The sequence below is a fragment of the Ambystoma mexicanum genome, chromosome 14 (genome assembly GCF_040938575.1).
Source record: "Ambystoma mexicanum isolate Mex_15411 chromosome 14, UKY_AmexF1_1, whole genome shotgun sequence".
Classification (NCBI taxonomy): domain Eukaryota; kingdom Metazoa; phylum Chordata; class Amphibia; order Caudata; family Ambystomatidae; genus Ambystoma; species Ambystoma mexicanum.
The window spans coordinates 154,460,544-154,486,228 of NC_090940.1; the positions used below are offsets into that span (position 1 = coordinate 154,460,544).

Consider the following 25,685-nt stretch of genomic DNA (forward strand, 5'->3'; position numbering starts at 1 on the left):
AGGAGAAGAAGAACGTTTTGAGCTGCTTCTGGAACTTCAGGTGGTCCCCCTCAAGTTTGAGAGGGGCAAGAAGGCCATTCCAGAGGGAGGCACCCACAGAGAAGAGCGATCTACCACCCCCCCCCCCACCACACTCTCTGCCTGGAGAAGTGTCTGACTCTTAGAGAGATGGAGGTAGCTGAGTGAAGGGCTCGAGAGGAAGGTATTTTGTAAGAGAGCGTTGGATGTGGTGCAGGCCACGGCCCCAGAAAGCCTTGTGGACAATGCAAAGGGTCTTGAACTCGATCCTTGCAGCCAGTGGAGAGATTTCAGGGCTGGAGAGATATGGTCCATGGGCTTGAGGCCAAGGATAAGTCTTGCAGTCCTGTTCTGGATTAGTTGCAGGCGGGGAGTAAAGGAAAGCAGATTGAGTAAGAGGCTGTTGAAGTAGTCCAGCCAAGAGAGAACCAGGACTCTGGAGACAGTGAGCTTTTGGGAAAAAGTGAGAAAGAAAAGAGTCCCTTTGAGGAGGTGCAGCTGGTAGTGGGACTTATTGGCGATGTCTGAGATGTGAGGAGAGAAAGAGAGAGTGGAGTAGAAGAGGACACCAAGGTTTTTTGCCTCACAGGAAGGCGAAGAGGGTCCAAGGCGGGCGACCAGAATGAGAGCGGGAAAGCAGGAGCAGGGGTCCCAATGAGAATGATCTTTGTCTTACTGGCATTAAGGCAGAGATCATTGGAGGCGCACCAATCCTGAATCACAGATAGACAGTCAGGAATGAGTAAGAGAGGGAAGGAGAGCTGAGTGTTATCTGTATAACACTGAAAGTTAGAGGAGAAGGTAGAGATCAGGTGGGCCAAAGGGGCCAAGTAGAGGTTAAAAACCCAGGGTGACAGGATAGAGCCCTGTGGGACGCCACAGGTAGAGAGAGAGGTGGCAGAGAGAAAGGGACTAAGTTGGACCTGGGAGGGGCGGGCCAAGAGGAAGGAGGTCACCCACTCCAGGGCATGATCCGTGATGCCCAGGTTCTCACAGAGTCAATTGATCAGGATGGCGTGATTGACCATGTCGAAAGCAGAGGAAAGATCAAGGAGGATGTGGACAGAAGGAATACTGGAATCAAGGTTAAAGAGCAGATCTTCATGGGTGTTCAGGAGAGCAGATTCCATGCCTGTGGCAGCTCTGAAGTCAGGCTGATGGTCTTGGAGACAACCAACAGATTCAGTGTGGAGAGTAAGCTGAGAGATGGCCAGCTTTTCCAAGAGTTTGCCCAGGAAAGGGGTGATGGAGATCGGGCAATAGATTGCCAGGCAGGTAGGATCAGCAGACGGCTTCTTGAGGAGGGGGTGCACAAGGGAGTGCTTAAGGGGAGAGGGGAAAGTTCCAGTGGCGTAAGAGTGTTTACAGAAATTGGCCAAGGCTGGAGCAAGGATGTCAATATAGTCTTTGATGGTTCTGGAGGAGCAGTGGGGCAACTGCTTGGATGACACTTTCATAGATTGGACTTGTTTAAAAAACCTTGTAAGGTGCTGTCAGAGAGAAAGAGGAGAAAGGAGTAGGAGAGGGAGGGATGGCCAAAGGGGGGCTGAGAGAGGGAGATGGAGAGGACAAGGAGATAGAGGACAGGATGCCCTGGGTTTTAGTGGAGAAGTGAGAGGCTGGAGCCATACAGAGGGCCTGGGCGGGAACAGGAGCGGTAGAGACTGCAAAAGAATTGGCCAGTTCCTTGCAGATCTTAAAGAGTTTGTCTGTGTTGTTAGAGGCCGCAGAGACGTGGGCTTGAATGTGTGCTCTCTTCTTGGACAGGACAGAGAGTCTATATTGCCTTTGGAGCAGGCGGCAGGCCAGTTTTTCAGAGGATGCGCCTGAAGCCTTCCACTTCCTCTCAGCTACCATACACTTACGTTTCAGGACGGCGAGGGCGGAATCATACCAAGATTTGCACTTGGAAGTAGGCTTCAGCCGTATTCTCATGACAGGGGCAACGATGTCCAGTGTGTTGGAAATAGAAAGATGCAGATTAGAAAGGGCTGTGTCAGGGCTGTGGGGGGTTGGGATTGTGGAATTGTGTACAGTGCTTAGGTAGAGGAGTGGGCGGGGAAGCGTAGTAATGGTAGAGAGGGTGGATGTAGAGTGGGATGGGGTGGAGTAGAGTGGGTGGGATTAGTGTCGGGTGAGGCAGCATTAGAGTGCGTGGGATTGAGTAGTGGTGTGACAGAGTAGAGAAGTGGGGTAGGAAAGAGATGGGATAGAATGGGATGAGGTGCAGTAGAACAGGGGCAATAAAGTAGTGGGTTGAGAATGTGTAGTGCTTGGGATACGGTGGATGGGATAGAGTGGGTGGGGCCAAGTTGGGTGGGGTTGGGTAGAAGGGATGGGGTAAGGTGGGGTTAGGTGTGGTAGAGTAGGATGAGGTAGGGCTAGAGTGGATTGGATACAGTGGTGGGGTAGAGTGATGGGTTTAGGTAGGGACTGAGGCAGAGTGGTGGGTAGATTAGTGGAAATAGAGTGGGAGGGGTAAAAGTGGGGTGATGTGGGGAAGAGTGGGTTGAGGGTGGGATAGACTGGAATGATATTGGGGTAGAGTGGGGTGTTTATAGAGGATCAGGTAGAGCAGTGTGTTGGTGAAAGAGTGGGTGGAGGTTGAGTGGATAGGGGCCCAAATAATGAGGGTCAAAGAGTAGTGGGGTAGAGAGGGTGGAAGTAGAGGGGTAAAGTAGGTGGGGGTAGAGTAGTGGGTGAGGGGCTGTGGCAGATAGGTAGGTTGTAGTAGTGTGGTAGAGTGAGACGCATAGAGGGAAATTGCTGGGTCCATTTCTGTAAGGGCAGAGGAAGGAGGCTAGTAAAATCTCTACGCTTGGCCCCTTCTCACATGAATGCCCAGAAACACAGCTGCATGTTTGGGAGCTCTTTGATTGAAGAAATCGAGTTAAACAAGCCCTCAATGGATTTTGTGGCAGAATATAACAAGAAATAACATTTAGTGATTTAGCCAATTCATGCCATAGTGTTCCAATGGCATTGACATCAAGATATTCTGCTTCCTTACACTCCTTTCCTCGTTCTCCTATGTGGCAGCGGTTTTGGCCACGTTTTGGTGGCTGTGCCACCAGAATGCAGCAAAACCAAAATAAAGGGTGACTGAGGTGGTCAGCAATGCTTTTGTTATGTTATAATAGGGCCTCTATGTCTTTCCCACTGATTACTTGCATATATCTGTAGGAAAAACATGCAGGGCCTATTATAACATAAAATAAACATTGCTGAAAACCTAGCTCGCCCTCTTTTTGGTTTTTCCGCATCTTAGCAGAACATTCATCAAAAGAGAGAAAGAAAGACTGGGAGTGCAAAAGTGAGTTGTGGTATATAGTTAAGGCTGCATGACACTTAACATTGGAAAATGGAAAAAAAGGTTGTACTCTGTAACGTTGGACTTTTGGCAGGCAATTGATCTGGCCACATCCAAATGTCCATGCCACATTTGGTGACGTTTCATCAAGGTTATCCAGAGAAAGAATGTTGAATAATGTGTTTTTTCCGTTGCGTTTTCCAGTGCCCATCAAAAAAACACCCTTTTGTGATGCATATTTAGAAAGTGTCCGCTACTATTTTCAAGATATGTGGCACATGCCTGGGCATTGTCCTGAAGTTGTGCGTGTCAAAACAAATTGCAAATCGGATAAGTCAAATTTGAGATATTAACTTGATCGTGAAAAAAGTAATTTTGTATTCGTACATGCTTGTGTGATACAAAGCAATACGGGTATGGTATAATACATCAATTGAAAGGAGGAGAAAAAAAGTAGCTTTACTTTGAATTCCCCAACAAAATCTTAATGTTAGCAATAACAGGACATATAGCATTGAAAGTAACACACCTGGCATTGAACCCCACTCAGCACTGAAGCAAATGTAGCCTTGTAAAAAGAAGCATTGACATGTACATAGCATTTAGCATTTCAACACACATAGCATTGACGCTCACATTGCGTTGAAGGAAACCAGAATTGAAGGAATTGCAGGTAACATAACATTTAGGATTGAAATACATGCATCATTGAAACTCCCTTGAAACACACACAACATTGAGACACACAGCACTGAAACAGAATAAGCATTGGAAACAAAGTAGGAAGGAAGTAAGGAGGCGGAGATGGAGAGAAGGCGGGTGGGAGGGATGGGGGGAGGAAGGAACAGCGGGAGGTAGCTATGGAGGGATTGAGGATTGAATGCTGGGAGGGATGATGAAGGGGGGAAGGAGGCATGGTTTGACAGGCAACTGGATGGAATGATGGTGGGCGGGGAGGCATGGAGGAAGAGAGGCGGAAAGCTGAACGTAAGGATGGTTGATGGATGGATGGGGAGACAAATGGATCAATGCTGTGTGTTACACATGTCTGCACATTCACAACTATGAATGAACTAAAATACATTGCTCATACGACAGGACCACCCGTGAGACAAACATTTGTCGATGGCAGATGAGCAAACACACTCCAGCATGGTGATGAAGTCCCCTGCCTTGCTTTTGAGGTAGAGGGGGTGAGGTGGCCATAGGGATAGTGTGGGCACCGCCTGCTCTGCATTGCAGAGATCGCATATGGTGTGTGGAGGATCGCCTAAACCACCCTACCATGCCCCAGCCTTTTGAAAGGGGCTCCTTAAAGTGGGTCCGCAACATGGCCATTACACCTTCAGAAAGACCCCAAACATATGTAGGCTCACCTTGCACCTCCTGTTGGGTGACCCCATTACCCATAGAGTCACCACCTAAAGTTGTCACAGGACCACCACCTTGCATGAGACATACTGACAGCATGTTCAGAGCCAACAAAGGAGGCAGGCTTAGTGTTTTCAGAGCATGAAGAAAATCATGTCACAAGAACACTAGAATCAAAGAAACACCTGGTGCACAGGGCTTAGGGCTTGGCGCGCTCTATAAATAAATAAACTAAACTAAACAGTGTTTGCCACAGTGCTACAGCCTATGTGGCCAACCGCACAGGAAGACATTTTCATTTTATTTCAAATCAGTTACACTAATGCAGAGCCCTACACCGATCTAAACCTCGGAACGCTGAACAAGCAGTCTTACTTCAGATAGACGACAAATGCAGGTCCAAGATGGCGGCTCCCATTGATCAAGGCTCAGGCCGCGTCTCTGGGGATGCTGGGGTAGGGTAATTGAAGTGGCAAGGAGGCTGCTAATCAAAGCAATTAGCCAGATTAGACACACACCCATATTACCCAGGCACTAAAAGAAAGGGAGTGGGGTGTGTGGGTTTCTTAGTAAGGAGATGCTGGAGAGTTAGTTGGGGACTGAGAAGGAGGAGGACGCAGTCTAGGCAGGTGAGGCTGGAGAAATGTGGCGGAAGGAGGGATAGGTGTGAGATTAAGAACAGCAAGGAGGTTGTGAGAAGGAATACTGTGAGAAGTGTGGGAGGAGTAGAAGCAAACGAAGAGGAAGAAGGAAAGTACTACAGAAACCACAATGAAGGGGTAAATGAAGAGTATGGTTTATAGTCATAATGTCGAAAACATAATACCGAAATACAAAAATGTCGAAAACAAAAATGTCGAAAATATATAAATATAATAGGAAAAGTCAAATAGTCGAAACAAAAATGTCGAAAAAAAAGTCGAACGATATTACTAACATACCAATGTGAAGTAATGCTAATCGTCCATTTTTATGGGTGGGGGTTGCCTCCTTCCAACCCCCCCCTTACCTCTACGCCGAAACTCTCCCACCCTCCTCTCGACCACCAACACATAACCTTTTGCCAATGTGTAAATAAGGTACATTATGACTAACGAAAACCCCATACAATCTGGAGTCGTAAGGGTTAAGCCAATATGTGACACCCACAAGTAAAGAACCTTGCATAAACACAAAAGGGACAGATGACGGTTGGGGACAACTGTCATTACCTGACAGGACCAGAGTCAGAGTGAACTAACGTGGATTTGATTCGGCTACGTCAGGCAAACAATCAGGTAATTTAAAAAAAAAAGAATATGTGACTAGATAATTAAATCGTAAAATATATTACTATTAGTGTATGACAAACATAGTAAAACATTTTTTACCGTTATTTTAGATTGAACATGACAGAAAGGGTTGAATACATAATCTCACAAAAAGGCGGAAAACAGCTGGTTTTGAACGGTTACATTTATAGTAAGGAATTTGAAAAAAATGAACGCTCGTACTGGAAGTGCATTGAATATGGGCGATCAAAATGTGCCGCACGAGTTATAGTTGAATGTTCCAATACAAAAATAAAGGGAGAACACAACCATCTACCGGACAAGACAAATATAGTAATAAAACAAACTCTCCACGAGCTAAAAAGAAAGGCAATTGAACAACCCAGACAGGCAAGCGGTTTGGTAATATCAACGGTATGCGACACGTTACCTTCACACATATCTGCGCAGATGCCTAGTGAAAAACATATACAACGAATAGTAAACCGCAAGAAACAGCAAAAGGAAAATCTACCACCAGCACCTACAACATACAATGACATGACCATACCAGAAGTGTTTAGAGTGACAGCTAATGGAGAAAATTTCCACCATTCTACCGTTGATGTACGAGACGAAAAAATGTTGATATTTTCAACTGCTACCAATTTCAAGCATCTAAGTGAAAGTGCCCAGTGGCAAGGTGACGCGACTTTCAAAGCCTGTCCGAACCCCTTCCAACAATTCTATTCACTACATGGAACAATAAATAACAAACTAATTCCACTTGTTTATGTTTTAATGCCCAAAAAAAATGAAGAAACCTACAGAATCATGTTGAACAAAATCAAGGACACTGTACCAAATTCAAAACCCAAGAACATACTCATGGATTTTGAATTAGCACAGATTAAGGCATTTTCTTCAATATACACTGATTCTAGCATACAAGGATGCGTTTTCCAGTTTACTCAGTCGATATGGAAAAAACTACAAAAACTTGGCCTAAGTAGTAAATACACAGACGACAGCATATTTCAACATAACATAAAAAAACTATTCGGATTAGCATTTGTGAAAGAAGATCAGGTTATACACTACTATGAACATTTTCTTGACACTGACTATTTTAAAAATCATGAGGAAGAAAATTCGGACATGCTAGATTACATGGAAAACACATGGATTGGACAGTTAACAAGGAATGGCACCAGAAGAAGGCCAAAATACAATATAAACGTATGGAATTGCTACAAAGCAACCTTGGAAGGGCGACCTAGAACAAACAATTCACTTGAGGGATGGCACAGCCGTATTAATAAAACTTTCAACACAAGTAATCCTAATTTGTGGCATTTTTTGAAAGAATTAAACAAAGAACAATCACATCAGGAATTTCGAGTCTCCCAAGCAATTTCACTCGCAAACACAGAGGTAAAAAAGAAAAAATACAGAGACTATGAACAACGCCTTGAGCAAATAGTACAAAATTTTAATGAAAATGACAAAGACAACTACCTAGATTCAATAGCGTATAATTTAAAATGTTAAAGGTACTCACGTTTTTAAGAAATCACCAATCCACCATGACAAATCCAAGCGATACCCGTAAACAGCACCAAGCAGCAAAATCCAAGGAACCCATAATCCAAAAAGCTAGCCAGGGAAAATCACCACCCAAAAAGAAATCCACATGTGCGATCCATAACAGTGAAATCCGGAAAGGAAAAAAAGTTGAAGATCCAAGAAAGTCTGTGAAAAAAAATCACCGATCCAACACGAAAAAAAAATCCATGGCTAGGAAAAACCAAAACATCCATCGAATCCAGTAAAAAAAAACTCCATTGGATCCATGAAAAGGGTGAAAAACCTTGAAAATCCAAAAAGAAATCCACACGAAAGCACGGAGACCCAAACGCGATGGAAACGCTGCACGAATGAACTTTAAAAATGGCGCCTACGTATACGTACAGTAACGCAACCTTACGTAGCATGCAATTACCATATATAAACAAAATGGTCATTCTCATTTCTTAAACAATAGCGCCATCTATTGGACAAAAAGTATACTAAATGTTCAACGTTATCAGTTTGCAATTTGTTATTTATTTATTTATAATTGAAGTTTACAATAAATATATATTTATTTAACATATATATATATATAATTAAGGAAAAAATTACATGGAATATGCAGTTGCTGTTCAAAAATACTTAATAAAACAGTAAATAACAGCAATGTTCAAAAATGCATAATAAAACATATTTAACACTTACCTTGTATTAACATCAATTCGAAAAAAATCGAAAAAATTCGACATTTTTGTAATTCAACATTTTTATTTTCGACATTTTTTTTTCGACATTTTGACTTTCGAGATTATTGCATTCGATATTATGACTGGACACCGAAGAGTATACCTAGGCATATTCAGAGGTGGGGGATGAGTTTACTGAGGAGCATCAGGAGAAGAAGGTGGGGAATAGCCAGGCAGAGTTTGTAAAGGATGCTAGGAGGGGGTTTCAGCTACAACAGGCAGAGAAGGCATTGAAACAGTATGGATGTTGGATGGCCGAGTAGAAGGAGCAAACATGCTACCAGCTTGAAAGAAGAGAGTCAAGGAGGGATGGTGAGGAGGCCCAAGTGGTGGTGAAGGAGACAGCAATAGCAGGAGGACTGTAAGTGCAAGAGAGGGTTTCCTAGGAATGAGACCAATGTGACTTACTTAGGAGTAGACCTCGGTGGTGTGTTGAGGAGCATAGTCAAGACTCTTAGACAGGGATGAGGAGAGGGCCACTTGACCCAGCTTAGTGTGGTTTTGCTGGCCAGCTCTCGAGAAGAGCATTTGGGGCCGTTTCCGCATACCTCCCAGGTCTGTTCTCACCTGTAGGAAGGCTTTGTGGCGAGCCCCCTGCTGGAAGCTTCGAGACTTATCAGGGTAACCTTCAGCCCTAGCTTCTGCCGTCATCGGAGCCTGATGTGCAAGTGCTTGTGGAAGAATAGCAGCGTCCAAGATGAAGGGGAGATCTACCAGAGATGGAGGACAAGAAGTAAAGGACTTCAACTTCCGAAACCTTCAAGAAAAAAGGGTAGAGGTGTGGGGATACTCTAGCCCTGGGACTCTGAGTGATGGGAAAGCATAATATCCGAGTAAGGCACTCCCTTCTCCCCCAGATTTTGGATCTTGATATCCAGAGTTTGTGTTGAACTTCAGTGATTTTTATTGATTCCAGAGATGTTGTTATTAAAACCCAAAGGTGAGGTCAGTCCACATGGGGGCCATACCTTAGCATGTTGACCAGAAGGAACTCCCTGTTAAATCCCAAAGCTAGTTATTCTAGATACTGTGCGATACAGCGGATGAGTGCAGGTTATTTCCTTTACCTTTTGGAAAGTTGTACGTTCCCTTAATAAACCTTTATTATCAACCCATTATAGTTTGTCTCTTGTTGATCCCACAAAGCTTTATGACAACACAAAAGACAGAAAGACTCGCCACACATGTATTTGTGGATAATGAATGTGCAGAGGCACACACTATCGTGGTCCTGTAGGGCAGTGGCGAACATACCACACACTTAACACCAATCGCATTCACATGCACATTTGAGGATGAAGTATGTGTAGCTACACACACCCCTTCACCACACTATGCGTCTTTGAGAAAAACTAGCCACATAAAGCATAAATATCACTAAAATGCATTGGTGGATGATGAAAGCACTGACAAATGCCCACCATTTCTACACTGCAACACTGTGACAAACATACTATGCATTATAGACAGGGAACAAGCCTATCATAGCTGTTACATGAATGTGCGGAAGATGCATTCTCACACATACAAACCATTATGACACTACAGGGTTGCAAATATTAATTCATGTTAGACAGAGATACCTTTAACATGTACAGAAAGACCAATCGCAGAGGTCACATGTACAGTTTGTCATGAAGCTGAGTAGGATCAACAAAAGAGCGACACACGATTGCGCTTTAAAACATTACATTTTACTAGGGATTGTTACACAACGGGGACAACTAAGAAAATAGCAATCATTAATGAAGAGATGGTCTCCTGAAGAACTAGACAACAAAATGTTTCAGGTTTTTCGATTCTTGGTCCAGGGGTCTCCTTCCCAGTGTATTTTCTTAATACTCAGTCACGCACAGTCTTGGGAGTGTAAGTGTTCCCACACCTCTTTCTTGGATATTCCTTCCGTTGTCTGAGGTCTTAGCCCTTTCATCCTTGTTTCCTGGACGGGGAGGGGGTCACGAGGAGTCCCTCTCCTTGGCCTTGGGGCCCTACCTGCACGCTAGGTTTGGGTAACGGCAGAGGTCAGGATTGGGTAGCAAAGGAATGAACCCCAAAACCTCCATCAGGTAGCTGGGCTTCTCTGCAGGTATGGTTTCATTGGCTTATTTGTTTCCCCAACTCGGGTTTGCAGCTCTAATTCCCAACACTCTGTTCTCATGTACCTCATGTCTCATGAGTTGCAATGGTCTTGACTGAAGGGGTTCTTCTCCTGCAGCTCCTGTCATTTCCTCTCCATTCTCTCTCCTCTTCAGTTCCTCACCGCGTGTTCATACCTCCTCCTCTCCATAACGCTATACTTTGACTTGCAGCAAGCCTGTACTTTCACCTCAGCTCATTTAGGCAACGCTCTGCTCTTTCTACCTCCTTCCTCTCCCTACCACCTGGTTGATCTTCAGGCCCCTCCTTGGAAACGTCCTCCTCAAGTCTTTCACCCCACTTATACCTCTTGTTTTCTCCCTCCTCAATAGTGTATCCCACCTCTCTCCTCGCAACCACCTCCACCATGTTTCTCCAAGCCTCTTCTGTGCCACCTCTCCTCTTCTGCTGATCCTCTTCACCACCTCCTCATTCTCCACCTCACACCTCCTCTCCCTGGTCACCTCCAGCCTTGATCTCCCAGCTCTACCCCTGCCTCCTTGTCTGTCCACCATTAACTCGCAAGTGCTCCATCTCCTTCCCCAAACACCCACAGCTCCCTCCTACAGTTTCCATGTTATATAGAGACTTGGAACATCATCTAAGGACCACTCATGGTGAACTGTCTTTAGGTGGGCTTCATAATGTTATAGTAGATCTGATTGCTTTCATTCACTGTTTCTCTGATGCTCCCATTGCCAGATACCGCTTTGAACATAGGTCCAGTGGCCGAATCTTCTCTATGTACTGAAGACCTTAAATCCTCTGGCTATGCAATACCCTGCCATCATGTATTACGGGTGGTGGGAACCTTGGAACAACTTTAGTAGGCAGACTGAGTGTGCGGGTTACAGGGTTGCAGGTGGGTGGGTGGTTGAACCTACTTATGTTTGGAGTCTCCTTAAAAGGGTTAGGCCCATATGGTGAACAAATGTGACAAACCCCTCCCAAAAGGCCAGGGCATGGTGGGGAAGGCAAGAGGATCCCCTTAACGCCACCCCGGTGTCTAACAGTGCATAGCTGAAGTAGCACCGGGCACCACATCGTAATCCCATCCGTTGCTGAGAGTCAGCCAGGGATATTCGTCACAGCACACTGATGAATCTGAACAATTTGTCCCTTCTCCCCAGAGGGTAGCTACCCCCTGTGAGGCTTGGGAGGTGAGCCCACTCCACAAGACCCTCCCTAGGGTCTGGCAATAGGACCTCACTGGGAGTGACTCTCCTCTAGGGGACAAGGACTCCCAGTCCAATGAGCATATCCCTGAAAGGACTACGTTCTCAGCATGATGCGCTCGTTCCCCGTCTTGAATGCATAATACCAGAAATCCTCCTTCTACCCTATTGGCTTCATGTAAATCTGAGGGCCGCAGTGAAGGAAGTACACTCCTTTTGAATAAATATGAATATATACCATGACTCATTGTTGTCCGCGTCCTCCTTCTGGTTCGCCACAACACAAACAACACTGCAAGATTATACAGCCACGAGGGACATGCTAGCCAGGTAACACAAACAGACGTCATTCGTCCATTTGTGGATAATTCCTGCACAGACACACAAACAAATCCCCACCACACTATATAGCTGCGATGAACACACTAAGCATGTAAGACGGGGAATGATCATATCATGACTGTTATGAGTGTTCTCGGAAGACGAATGTGCATACCCTTTTACAGCACTGTACGGCTGTGAGTAACACACAATGCACATTAGACAGGAGCAGCATTAACACGTTTCTTTGCCAGTGGCGTGTGCGTAAAAAACATACTATCCACTTTAGACAGGAATCCCATGCCTAATAGAAGAATGTACCCAATGCACACACAACATTCAAGTGCTGACCGAAGTCTCAATATGCACACACATTTCATTCAGAGAACAGGGGGAAATAAAAAAAATCTAAAAAGAAAAAAAATCAGTGGGATAAAAACATTTTTTTTAAAGTTAGTTTACTACCTACAAAAAACTGCAGTCGTTAAACGTTGTGAATGCCAACATGAAGGCACGAACACTCAGTCCAAAAGGAGCAAATAGGGTCAGACTGGTGCATTCAATTGGAATCGTACAAAAATGTCGACCTGGCAACTGCGACGGCCGAAAATGCCGAAAATGCTGACTTTTCTTTTCTTTTAACCCCTCCCTTACACCATATATATATATGTGGGGGGGTTTAGGGTATGATATTAATATGGGGGGATGCAGAGGTCTCCCCCCGCATATATATGTGGTGTAAAGGGTTAAAAAAAGAAAAAGTCTGCATTTTCGGCCGTCGCAGTGATCACATAGATCCCATTCAATTGGCTCTGGTACCAGTGAAAAAGTGGTTGTGATGAAACTGGTCCACACTAGCAGGTTAGGCCTGCCCTCTGGGATTGTACTTTTGCCCTATAGGTCAATCCGATCCTGGCAACAAAATGTAAAGTCTAAAAAAAAGTTGAGAATGTCAACATTAAGGTGGAAACACTTGGTCCAAATTAAGTATTTTTATAACACACACACACACAATCTCCATCACACTACAATTCAAACCAGGGTCGGACTGGGACAAGAAATAGGCCTGGACACCCAAAAAAAAGTGGCCATCCCTCGCCTCAAAAAAGTGGCCCACCCCTCACCTAAAAAAAGTGGCCCTCAAGCCATCATCCGTGAATCGCGTAAATTCACGACTTTACAGAAAATGCTACTTATGGAGGGTTCATGTATCTGTTGCATGTTGTTATGTTTTGTGTAAACGCTTGCAGGACATTCACAGCGCAGATGAAAATGTGAGCATTTGTAATGTACACATTCACATCTGCTTTGTGAAAACATTATACGCAGTAGCTGTAGCAAATTATGCTGAATGTGGAGGGAAATGCATACTCTTATTAATAAATGTAAGCTTTTCTGTGTGTGTGTGATGTCCAGAACAGTCACCTGGCCGAGAGGTGCACAAACTGGTGGTTGTAAAGGGAAAGGGAAATTGGAATTGGAAAGGGAAACACAACTCAAGGATGCAACAGGGACACCTATGTGTATGGGTGGAATGCCAACAAGGGTCTGTTGGAGGGCCCCCCACCCCCAAATAAAGGGAAGGCGTATATTAAAAGGAACAATTTCGTTTTAACATTAAACGACATGGACCCTAACAGGCCAACATTGCTTTACATGTGCCAGTAGCTTAATATGATATAGTATAGCATTAGCATACAAATATAACACAGTATACAATACCAAACCTAAGAAAGAATAGTGCTTCACAGCAAGGTAGAGCATAAGGAACCCACAGTAGCATAGCACAACTACGCAGAAAGAAAGCTGGCCCTGGGAGCATACATACACTGCATGGCAGAGGCCTCCAAATCCTGTAGCTGGGTGTCGAGTGCATTATTACCGTAAATGATACGAATGGTTATTTATAACGCGCTTAATACACACAGGTTTCTAAGCGCCACGGACCAAAGTAGTCCTCGTGCATGGAGCACTGGTGACTTCTGAGAGCCACTGTGGTGGCGCCTGGCACCCTGGCATTGGCATAATATGGACAGGTGCTGGTGCACCACACGCCCTGGGGGTGCACAGTGCAGCCGGCAGCCGTCACCCAGAGGCATCTGTCTTGGGCTCCTTAAGACGTGGACCTTGGCAGTGGGCGCGCTGGCAGCTGCTGGCACTGTGGCACGACTCATCTGCAAGACGCCACGCCATGTGCAACAGTGCAGCCCACAAAACGTGCATCCCTTCGGAATATTTTACCAAGCGCGGTGCGCACGCGCACACGGTGCTAGCGGAGAGTGCCTTCACGCCGGAGGCGCTACATATTAGCTATAGCCTATTCGGAGCACGCGCTGGCCAAGGTGCATCATTGTCTCAGGACCTGTCACCTTTCAAGTTCCATTCTTAAACTTCGTATGCCCGCTAGATGACTAAGGTTCCTCAATACTGGCTCGCTCAGCGCCTAGAGGCATACATACCGTAACCTTGCTCTTATAATAAGCCGTAAGCCCCAGTCACCCACGTGCTACTTTTCTCATTTTGAATATGAAACATCAACTCACTCAATACATTCACATTAAGGTCCGTTTCATGGAATTTTTTCACGGTTCAATAAAGTGACTTCTTAGCGCTACTACCATCACAATTTCACAAACCCTGATTCATGGAACCGTGCAAACTAAAGTGTATTTTTTTCAGTGCAAAATCAGTGCACAGTCATATTGTACAGTGCAAACATGACCACTTGTACTGACTTCGCACTACACAAATACACTTTGCACTGTCTGACCATGAATCAGGGTTAAGGGTAAGGGAAGGTTCTGACTGAGCCCTGAATAGCTGCTCCCAGAACCTGCGACAATAGTGCGTTGATGATACAGAAGCCCTACCTGGCTGCTTCGGGCCGCCTTGCAAAGTGTGACTGCCCATGAACGGTCGGGAACTGAGCTATCCCCATAGAATGAGTAATAGTTTGACTGCTTACCTGAGAAGATATTGGGCCTCATTACACGGATGGCGGTAAGGATTTACCGGTACCGGTAAAATACCGGTACCGGTAAATCCCAACCGCCTTACTACGAGGTCTCTTTGCGGGTTGGGGGATTTAACGCCTGCTTTTTGCAGGCGTTAAAAACCAACCCGCAAAGGGACCCAGGGAGCTAATTACGGTACAGCAATTTGCGGTACCGTAATTAGCGCCTTCCCCATTCCCATTATGCCCTATGGGGCAAAAATGGGAATGGGGAAGGGCAATGGTGGAAGGGGGAATTACCGCCCCGCCAACCTTGGAATGGGGCGGTAATTCCCCTTTCCGCCAAGGCGGTGCTGGTATTTTACCGGCATGAACCATGGCGCTAATAGCGCCATGGTTCACCGCCATCTGTGTAATGAGGCCCAGTGTCTTCCCTGACCAAGACAATCTAAGTGGGGCCAGTAAGAATGCAGGAGGATTTGTGACAAAGTCACTGTGGCAACACCAGCCAAGAGGGAATAGGGGAACTCTAGGACCCAGGGACATCAAACTGCTCTGGGATGTGGTACTAAATGGTGCATCAGCCAGAGGTAGTCCAGCCTTCTGAAATGAAGGCTAGGGAGGCTCTAGGCACATTCTTTACTATGGGTAGACAGCAGATAGCTGAATTAGAATGCTTGCAAACACAAACTCAGGCAGCTTTTTGAGACAGATCCATATGTCAGTTAATGTGCACAAGTTGATGCGCAGAGAGAGTCCCAGGATGTTGTGCACCAAAGGGACAAATACTGACATGCAATGCAGAACAGCCACTAAAGCAAAGTGCATGACAGAGACAGGGATCAGACATGTGTGCATGACATGTTATTGCCTACCAAGGTATTCAGTTAAAGACGCACGATCAAAAAGGGTGGGCCAGTTTCTCATCCCAGGAAGGTCACTAGATCACTCAGCACCCAAACGCTCCTGCCTGATCCTTACTAACTAAACTCGCAGAAAACCCCCTGCATCTAGAGTTGAGGGGGTTACACAAAAGAGGAAGAGGTGGGCACAAGGGGCCAGGGCCAAACCGGGCAATGTAAATTCAAGAGGGAACTGGCCAGCCTGTCAAAGCACTTATTGCCTAGAACATTGTATTAACCCCACAATAACAGCCAGACTGTCTCTACCAGCTTTATTTGGAGTTGAAGACGGTCCTGAAAGCTGGTTTTACTGAAGGAGAGAGCAAAACTATGTGGGGAAAGGCAAGAGCTGGAGTGTAAGTACCTAGAGAGTAATCTGGAGGCTAACCAGGGGAACAGTTGAGGTTACTCTCTAAAGGATCACTGTGGTCCAGTGCCCAGGGAAGAAGCCAGCAAAGCTAAAGGGCTTAATGAGTTCCTGGGCACAGTGGCTGCTAAGGGTGAGTCAGAGTACTAACATGTTTTCCAAAGTGATTCAGTGATATCCGTTACTGCAGATAAAGGTCATGTATGACGTCACATTGCCAGAAGGTGTGGGGGGAGGCCTTAGATCTGTTACTCTGGTCATTCACTGCCTGGTGGTGCGTGCTGGGTGCGGCCAGCACAGACACACCCAGGACTGGAGGGGAGGGGAGGAGCAGGAGACCATACCTAGGTACCCAGTCCCAGAGCAAGAACTTGAGACGCATGTGTCACGAGGGAGGAGGACAAGAGGAGGAAGAGGCAAAGCACGAGACCGATAAGGAGTGTGTGCGTGGCCTACTCGAGCTGATGTTGAACTGAGGCGAGCCCAGTCAAGGAGACAGATTGTGTGCACATTGGCCGCCATGCACTCTTGCTGTTTAGTCAGCGAGCAAAGAAGTTAGTTCAAGTAACCCACAAGGTAAACTGAACAAAAAAGAACTGATTGTTGTTGAATAGGGAGAGGTGAAGTTAGTCGAGGAAGCAGGACAAGGGGTGGGCTGCTGGTCCTGGATTCTTCGTTCTGATGGAGGAGCCCATCAAGGGCATGAAGTAGTTAGTCAAGAAAGCAGGGCAACTCCCCTGTGTAGTGTGTGTAGGGGAGGAAACCGGCAATATTCTTTCCCTCATCTACCAGAATGTTGGTCTGACATACCGTGTTGGGGTGTTTGTGCCCATATATCAGGAGAAGGGGACTCAGGCGTAAGTCACTGCTCCGTAATGAGGACCTTCAGCTTCAGACCTTCAGTGCTTTGCACATGGGGATTGGGGAAGCACAAAGCAGTGATAGGATTTTCTACAGTGCTCACTGTGTTCAAAAGCACCAATTTCGCTTAAGGGCGAGGGGGAAGTGTCAGCATGCATCCAAAAAGGCACGTCATGGTTGGGTTGAAGGAACCGTGGATCACTGAGGCCTGCGCTGAGAGGTGAAAGTGCTGAGTCCTACAATGAAGAAAGGCTGAAAGCACTCCGATGGCTGGCTGCTGCACTGACAGGTCACAGCGCCCTGAGGGAGCCTACAAAACAATGAGGGCTAAATACACCCCGAGGCCTTCACTGAGAGGTGAGAGCTCTAGGTGGGTGACAATGAGGGCTAAATACACCCTGTGGCCTTCACTGAGAGGTGAGAGCTCTAGGTGGGTGACAATGAGGGCTAAATGCACCCTGAGGCCTTCGCTGAGACTGAGGGGTGACAGCTCTAGGTGGGCGAGGGCGACAATGGAACCTGAGGCCTTCACTGAGGGGTGACAGCTCTAGGTGGGCGAGGGCGACAATGGAACCTGAGGCCTTCACTGAGAGGTGAGAGCTCTAGGTGGGCGAGGGCGACAATGAAACCTGAGGCCTTCACTGAGAGGTGACACCTGTAGGTGGGCGAGCGCGACAATGGAACCTGAGGCCTTCACTGAGAGGTGACGGCTCCAGGTGGGCGAGGGCGACAATGGAACCTGAGGCCTTCACTGAGGGGTGACAGCTCTCGGTGGGCGAGGGCGACAATGGAACCTGAGGCCTTCACTGAGGGGTGACAGCTCTAGGTGGGCGAGGGCGACAATGGAACCTGAGGCCTTCACTGAGAGGTGAGAGCTCTAGGTGGGCGAGGGCGACAATGGAACCTGAGGCCTTCACTGAGAGGTGACGGCTCCAGGTGGGCGAGGGCGACAATGGAACCTGAGGCCTTCACTGAGGGGTGACAGCTCTCGGTGGGCGAGGGCGACAATGGAACCTGAGGCCTTCACTGAGGGGTGACAGCTCTAGGTGGGCGAGGGCGACAATGGAACCTGAGGCCTTCACTGAGAGGTGAGAGCTCTAGGTGGGCGAGGGCGACAATGGAACCTGAGGCCTTCACTGAGAGGTGACACCTGTAGGTGGGCGAGCACGACAATGGAACCTGAGGCCTTCACTGAGAGGTGACGGCTCTAGGTGGGCGAGGGCGACAATGGAACCTGAGGCCTTCACTGAGAGGTGAGAGCTCTAGGTGGGCGAGGGCGACAATGGAACCTGATGCCTTCACTGCGAGGTGACAGCTCTAGGTGGGCGAGGGCGACAATGGAACCTGAGGCCTTCACTGAGGGGTGACAGCTCTAGGTGGGCGAGGGCGACAATGGAACCTGAGGCCTTCACTGAGAGGTAACAGCTCTAGGTGGGCAAGGGCGACAATGGAACCTGAGGCCTTCACTGAGGGGTGACAGCTCTAGGTGGTTGACGATGAGGGCTAAATGCACCCTGAGGTCTGTACGGAGGCAACAGTGTTCTGAGGCCTGTCTTAAGAATTGAGAGTACTGTTTGGGGCCTGCATTTACGCTTGTGCACTGATAGCTTATAATGCTGTGAGGCCTGCACAGAGATGTCATAGCATTCCAAGCCCACTATTAAGGAAGGAAAGCAGGCTGGGGCCTCCCCACCGAGGCCTCAGGCTGGTGACAGGCTGACAGCTCTTGACAGCTGCACTGATATCGCATCATGGCGCTCCAAACCATGTGCCGATCGGCGCGCTGCCGCTGATAGTGTGCTGCGAGGCTGCCTGTTCGGCTGTTCCCTAAGATCTCATAGCGTGCAGAGGCCTGCATTGAGAAATGAAAGTGCTACTGGGCGGCGGGCGGCTTGCACGAATAGCTGAAACTGCTACACGTTTTGCAATGAGAAGTGGTCCTGCTCTGAGGCCTGCACTGCTGACCTGGGCGGGGCCGTACTGGCTGTTCTCTGAGGCCAGGGCTGTGCTGAGATCTCTGACAGCACAGAGACTGAGACAGAGAGCTTGACTGACTGACTAGTACTGCTCACGTCTCCTCACCCACACCCTGCACGGGAGACCAGTTACAGAATCAGTGTAAAACCAAAACCGCCTTTCCTGGCAGGTGGCCAGGCCAACTGTACACACAACACACACAATACCATGACTTGACTAGTACCGCCCGACTACGACTACCGAACTAACCAGTGTCACTCTTAAATTAAAGCTTAGCTTAAAAAGGTGCAGCACGCGCTGTTAAAGCGAAACATTTGCCCTGGGTGGCCCTGGGCCCTGTGCTGTAGACAGTGGTCGAAGTGTACAAAAAGAAGTAGTGGAACTATGTTCCCTGCTGGCCTGCACCCACTCTCCACAAACCCCATTGGCAGGCCCCTACCACACACAATACAATCCCCAAAACACTTGCACCTGCTGTTTAAGGGAACGTTCAGTGCAGTGTACTGAAATTGCAATCTGCAATGTCTTCCTACACTTTTATTTTAAAACTAAACCATTCCAGAACGGTTTCTTTTTAAAATAAAAGTATAGGAGCTGCAAAACGTAATTTAAAAAAGTAGAGGAGCACCGCTCCCAACCGCTCCCGCTCACTTCGACCACTGGCTGTAGACCATCATTCTTACCTGATTTTTGTCACGTCGACGACTCGGTCTACTCTCTTCGGGCCGGATGGGTCTGCTGCTGCAGCGGGCAGTTGTGGCTCAGGCAGTGATAGTAGTGCTGGGGTCTGGAGTGCAGTCCGGACCGGGACCGGTGCGTGTCCTCCTCGTCGTCCAGGTCTTCTTCTGCTGCTGCTGGCTGCCTCGTCGTGTCGGGTGTTGGTAGGTGGGTGGCCAAAAAATAATGCCCAGGTGAGATGGCGAGGCCCACTATATCCTCTCTCAGAGACTAGTCTCAGACTGACAGAGAGTCACGTGTGCAATTGTGGCAGCACAGAGTCTGTGTCGGCCCCCCAGCCCCAGGCACACGCTGCTTTCAACTTTGCAGGGCAACAACTTCGTTATTGTTAGTTCCTGCAAAGTTGAAAAGAACTTGTGAACTTAGTTGCAGCCCCACCCCCAGCCCAGTCCTACAGACTGACGCAGTAGCACTAGGCCCAGCGGGCTGGTGTTCGTTCGTATTAACATAGATAAGATAATCACAAGCAACATCAACAATGTAATTAAAAAAAATGGTCCAGCTTCGGCTCTGCCACGCGGCCCACAACAGACATGAGTTTTTTTTCCTAAACATTTTACCGGGAAAAAAAACGGCCCTGGGATGGCCTCATGAAAACCGGCCCCCCAGGTCCTCAAAGGTCATCGGCCAATAGCCGAGGCCGCCAGTCCGACCCTGGTTCAAACCTCAACTCATACTACAACCCTACTTCACAACACTCTCTTTGACTAGTTAAAATTAGTGTTTTGGAGTAGTATTCACCAAGGTAAAACTCAGGAAGCCAGTAGTGCAAAGGCCCAAACTCGTATCTCTTTTGAAAATCACTCCATTGAGCTGGGTTACTCCACCAACCTTCCCAGGCAGATCAGGCTGCCCTTCTTATCAATTCTGCCAGTTTGCTGCTGGTAGAAAGGGCATCATGCCAGATATGAAACAGAAAGTGATGTAAAACACTGGCTGCCAGTATCTCACTGGGAAATCCTGACCCAAACTACCCCCCTTTCTGGATACAGGCCATATATGTAGATGATGACATGCTTTACATTCTAGTAAATTCCAGAGCGGTGTTATAGATATGTATCGAGCGGTGTCACACATCTGCAAGCAATATTAAGGGGCTCACTCCAGTGTTTATTAATAACGGCTAGGTAGCAGGCGGATTGTCAATAACCTACCAATGTGAACGAACGATGATCTTTCTGGCTGGGTGAAAGTGGGCTGGCCATCTTACTTCACCCTCATAACATGGGTGTTGGTCCACAGAGTACAACTACATGCCACAGCGCACTGGAATCTCACCATGGCACGTCTATTTTCATCAATTAGTCTAAACTTGTCAAAGCATTTCAAGGATGTTTTCTTTTCTCAATAGCTAAACAGGCTATGCCAAAAGGATGTGGTCATCAAGAAATTGATGAAGCTGGACGAGGTTGTGAAGAAAGGACGTCAAAAAGCCCTGAAGCTTATTCTTGACGACTATGACAATGGATCCGAGAACATGGCATCACTTCTCGGAGCTGTTTTTTCTGGTAACATTGATTTTATTGGATGACTGAACATAAAAGGGGTTTTCTGAATGAAAGCACATCTGTTCCCAGTGATGGGTACGTTGCAATGGGAAATAACCCAACAGGCTGCACTCTGCTTAAAAAAACAAAAATAAGTTTCCAGAAATATGGTCTACAAGAGCCAAAGCCGTTGGTTCATGTTAGTTTAAACGACAAGTACGAAATGTACATTGCCTCATGACAAAATGTTATTTCAAAAATATATGCAATAGAACTTAAGATAAGAATAGGTGTAGACAAAAGACTTTCAGCCAATTTACAACATCATGTTGATAGCAGGATGTGTAGAGCAAAGTACCCAACCAATACTTGCAGCCAGGCCGCCATACATATTTAATCGCCAGGTGTGTACCCAACTCTTAGATCAGCAATGGACAAACTACCCAAATTATACATGTCGACTGTTTCCGGCTTCAATGGGGCAAACATGACAACAGTTCTCCGATGAGCTGTGGTAAATGCACGTTTACTTGCACCCTGACCTAAGTTGTGCGAGTCAGGTTCGCTCAGAGAAGGAGCAAGTCAGTATCTGTGTTGGGGAATCCCACTGCACGTTGGCTCACCGGTGGCATGCCCCTCTGGGCTGGGGATGATCCGGCAAATGTTAGTCGTGAATCTACCTTCTATTAATATGTATTTGTCTATTCACGAATGGGAACCTTGACATTGAGTGGTGCATTCAACAAGCAATTGAGTAAATCTCTATAGAGCAAGTTATTTGCACAAATGGAAGTCATTTTCACCAACTTTTGGTGAAGAATTTACAAAACAGGCATCCACATCTTTTTGGGATCATCACACTTGGCCTTCAGAGCCCAACCGTCTACTTATGAACATGGGGGTGCCAGGCAATAGTCCCTAAATGGAAAGTAACAGGCACTTAGTAAACATGTACTGTCACAAAGCCAAGTGGACTAAGATGATGCAACTCATACGTCAAGGTTTTATTTGTTTAGTTTGCACCAACATGTGGGACTGCGGAAGGCAAATCAATTAAAGAAAGTCTTCTTGCTTCATAAAAGATATCCCAGAAAGTATTTGGGCTGTGTCACTCATAATGTCTTGTGCATGACCGTGTGTGCTTGGAAGGCATCCTGGTTACCTCGCTTGTGGCCGCTGGCTGGGTAATATCGTTGAGGTAGACCCACCACGCATGTTGGAGTTCCTATCCTTGTCTCTGCAACACCAGAGCGTCTCCCAAAGGCGTGATACACCAGGGGAAACTCTATAGGTTGGGCTAGGTGCTATGGTGCCTGCACCCGACCCTTAGGCATGATCCTATCTCCTAAGCCATCTTCATTTCCCCCCTCACTAGTACGGATGTACACTCATGCCTGAGGATCTGCCTCTAGGCCTCACCTCTAACCCTCAACCACTCTGTTGGTCAACTTTGTCGCCATTCTGCTTCTAGCTCATACTTCCTCCCACTCCTCTTTGACAACTGGTAATCTGCTGTTGCATGGCTGTTACTGTCCCTGGACTTCCACAAACGCCTTCCTCCATCATCTATCAGTCTTAATTATTCTTTTATAGTGTGCAAAAACTGAATCTGGGCACAGATTGTATTATTTTTTGCTAAATGAGGACCAATAGTTTCCAAAAGAAGATATAGCAATGAAAAGATGAGTTTTAAGGGTTACGCAAATGAAAAGAAAAAAGTCAATACGCCGCAAACTAAGCCAAACTGAATTCCACAGGCGAAGGCTCAAGATGGAAAAAAGCTTGTCACCTCCTTTGGGTCTCCTCTTCCCATTTCTGTCCACCCCTTTCTCCACCTCTGCCTGCAAAATTGGTGTCATCGTTGACCCATCTATAAGCTTTGCTTCTCATATATCTTTGACTGCCCGCCCTTGATGCTTTCTTCTTTTCAATGTCTGCAAAATACTTCTTTATCCTTTCATGCTGCTAGACTTCTTATTACTTCTTCCATCCTTTCTCGCTTTGACTAGTGCTCTGCGGACTTCCTTTCTCCCACCTCACTCCTCTACGCTCGGTTTTCAGATTCATTATTAGTCTTCTTTTTTCACTTCCCTCTTGCTCTTCTAATACACCTTCTCTCTATCTCTTACCTCCCTTACGATTCTCGTCTTCTCTCATTTTCTCTGCATTGTTTTCATGTGCTATCATGGCCTGGCTCACCCTTATGTTGCTTCTCTTGTCTCCCTCTACTCTTCTTCACAGGCTCATCGCTCACAACATCTTCATCTCCTTACCTCTACTAAACCTCTTTGTGCTCCTTCACGCTTCAGTTCTTTCTCCCTTCTAGCCGCCAAATATTGGAATGCTCTGCCACCTGACATCCATGCTTGCCCCTCCCCTTCACATATTTTGTTCGCGCCTTAAGGCTTATCTATTCTCTTCTCGGTCATCCTCCTAAAATTTGCTCTCATGTTGATTGTCATTGGATTTATTATTTCATTATTTTGTACAGGATTTTGCCTTTTGTACAGCACCTTGGCAAAGGCGCTTAACACATTGAAATAAATCCAAATATCGTGATACACAAAGCAGGAAGTTGGAACAGCCAACAGATGTCAATGAGCAGAGTGAAGAGCAAGCATGGGCTGATGTGCTTGAATTCTATCAGACTGATATTGGGGTGCACGTTCATGCAAACATTTACAATCCAAGCACAAGATTTTGAATTCTATCCTCTGCTTAACTGTCAGCAAATGCAGAGATCTACGCAGTAGAGAAATGGGGGATGGCTTTGGTAAAGGAAAGATAACTCTCTATACTGTATTGTATTGTACTGTATTTTGGTTCATATCGCGCCGGTCGCCTACAGGCATCAGGGCGCGGGGCAAATCCCATGTTAATTCATTGTAGGGTGAGTTTTAAACTATCCTGGCATGCGGGTGTAATACAGGTTTTTTCACATGAAAAGGTGAGTTTTCAGGAGTTTCCTAAAACGTAAGTAATTCTCTTCCTGCCGTAGGATTGGTGGTAATTTATTCCAGCGGATTGCAGCCATGACTGGAAAGGAATGCTGAAGTATTTTGTGCTACCTGAATGCAGGAAAGTTGCCGGTGTGGAATGTCAGCCTGGAATGAACTAATCCACCAACCACAATTGGATGATCAATGGTGGGAATATAGGGCAGTGTAGATCAGAGTAGGCAAAACCTGTAATAACATAGATTTGACTATCTCCCTTACCTAAAATTCACAACCCAAACCGGATTGCCAGTAGCAGCCGTGATTCTTAACTTTATGTACAAAGCAGGTTGGGAGCTTGTGGGAATCAGAGTTGGAGGCAGTGTTTTTGGTTGTCGGGGATCTTTTACTGGTAGGCAAACAGGTGCTCTGTTCGCCTCAAGATAAATCAAAGACATTTTTGTTCACATTCCTTGTTGCTTCAAGTAGCCCCCACTGCAGCGATACTGTTAAGGACACACTTGTTTCCTCACGGCGTGTTCTTAGAGGGCTTTAGTAGGCCCAATGAAACTGGTCTCTCCGTCCGGCTCCTGCGAAATACAGAAACAGAATGACACAGTGTATCCGGCTCATTCTTCTTCATACACCGCACTGGCAACAGTATCCAATGCCTGTCAGTTACCAATGCGGGGGTCACATTTTATTACAGTGCTCACCCTTCCCCCCTGGTTTGATTCCTCAATCCATGGCCGCCATAGCCCTCGCCTCTCAGTGCCGTCAAGCTGATCTCCATGATGTATCTCCTCTGGTCGCAGTGCTCTTGTGCAATTCCATGACGGTAAGTCCTGCAGTGTCCGCAATGTCAGGGACAGGCACTTAACGTGCATTGGCGGTCAGGTCTCAGACGGTCAGGTCTCAGACGGGTCATGTAGTTCCCAGTCACGGCTTGCGTGCAGTTGGGTCCTCTCTTCCAAACACTTTGCCAGGAGTTCAGTTGAAGCAACGCTGGTGCCAGACAGTGCTCCAGCGGCTGTCAGCAGACTCAGAACGTAATCCCTGTCGCATGGCCTGACTCAGACTTTTCCACACAATCAGGCCAGCGCTGTCAGGACATACTACCACAAACCCCCACCTAGGGATCAAGCCATTCAGGTAGATCAGAGGCGCGAGACAAATAATCAGCAACCACTTGAAAGTTGGCTGGCTTGTGCAGAGTCCGAAACGTAAGGGGCTGTAACGTAAGGAACCATTGCAACAAAACAGTGGTTTGAGTCTTTTTGGAACGCCAACCACTGTAGGTGTGCAGGGTCAGTGAATATAGTAAATGACCACCCGGTATCAGAGGGACTCCATGGCCCACTTTATAGCAAGGCACTCTATGGTGGAATAGGCCAGTTTGTGGTGTTCAATCTTACGGCTAATGAAAGCCACACGTCTGATGTCACGTACAGTCCCTTGAGAGAGAACAGCCCCCAGGCCACTTCCTGAAGCATCGGTTTTAGGTAGAAAGGGCTGGTGAAGTCCAGGAGTTGCAACACCAGGTGGGTGGAAATTATTGTCTTGAG

At 46.8% G+C, this 25,685-nt stretch overlaps 1 protein-coding gene across 1 annotated transcript in view; it reads left to right on the forward strand.

Annotated features, from left to right (window-relative positions):
• The window catches only part of HEATR4 (HEAT repeat containing 4), a 597,929-nt gene that overhangs the window by 500,521 nt on the left and 71,723 nt on the right, over positions 1 to 25,685 (forward strand). Inside the window, exon 16 of the mRNA XM_069638774.1 lies at positions 21,049 to 21,205. Within this exon, the coding sequence (XP_069494875.1) occupies positions 21,049 to 21,205 (157 nt within the window). The remainder of the gene's footprint in view (positions 1 to 21,048; positions 21,206 to 25,685) is intronic.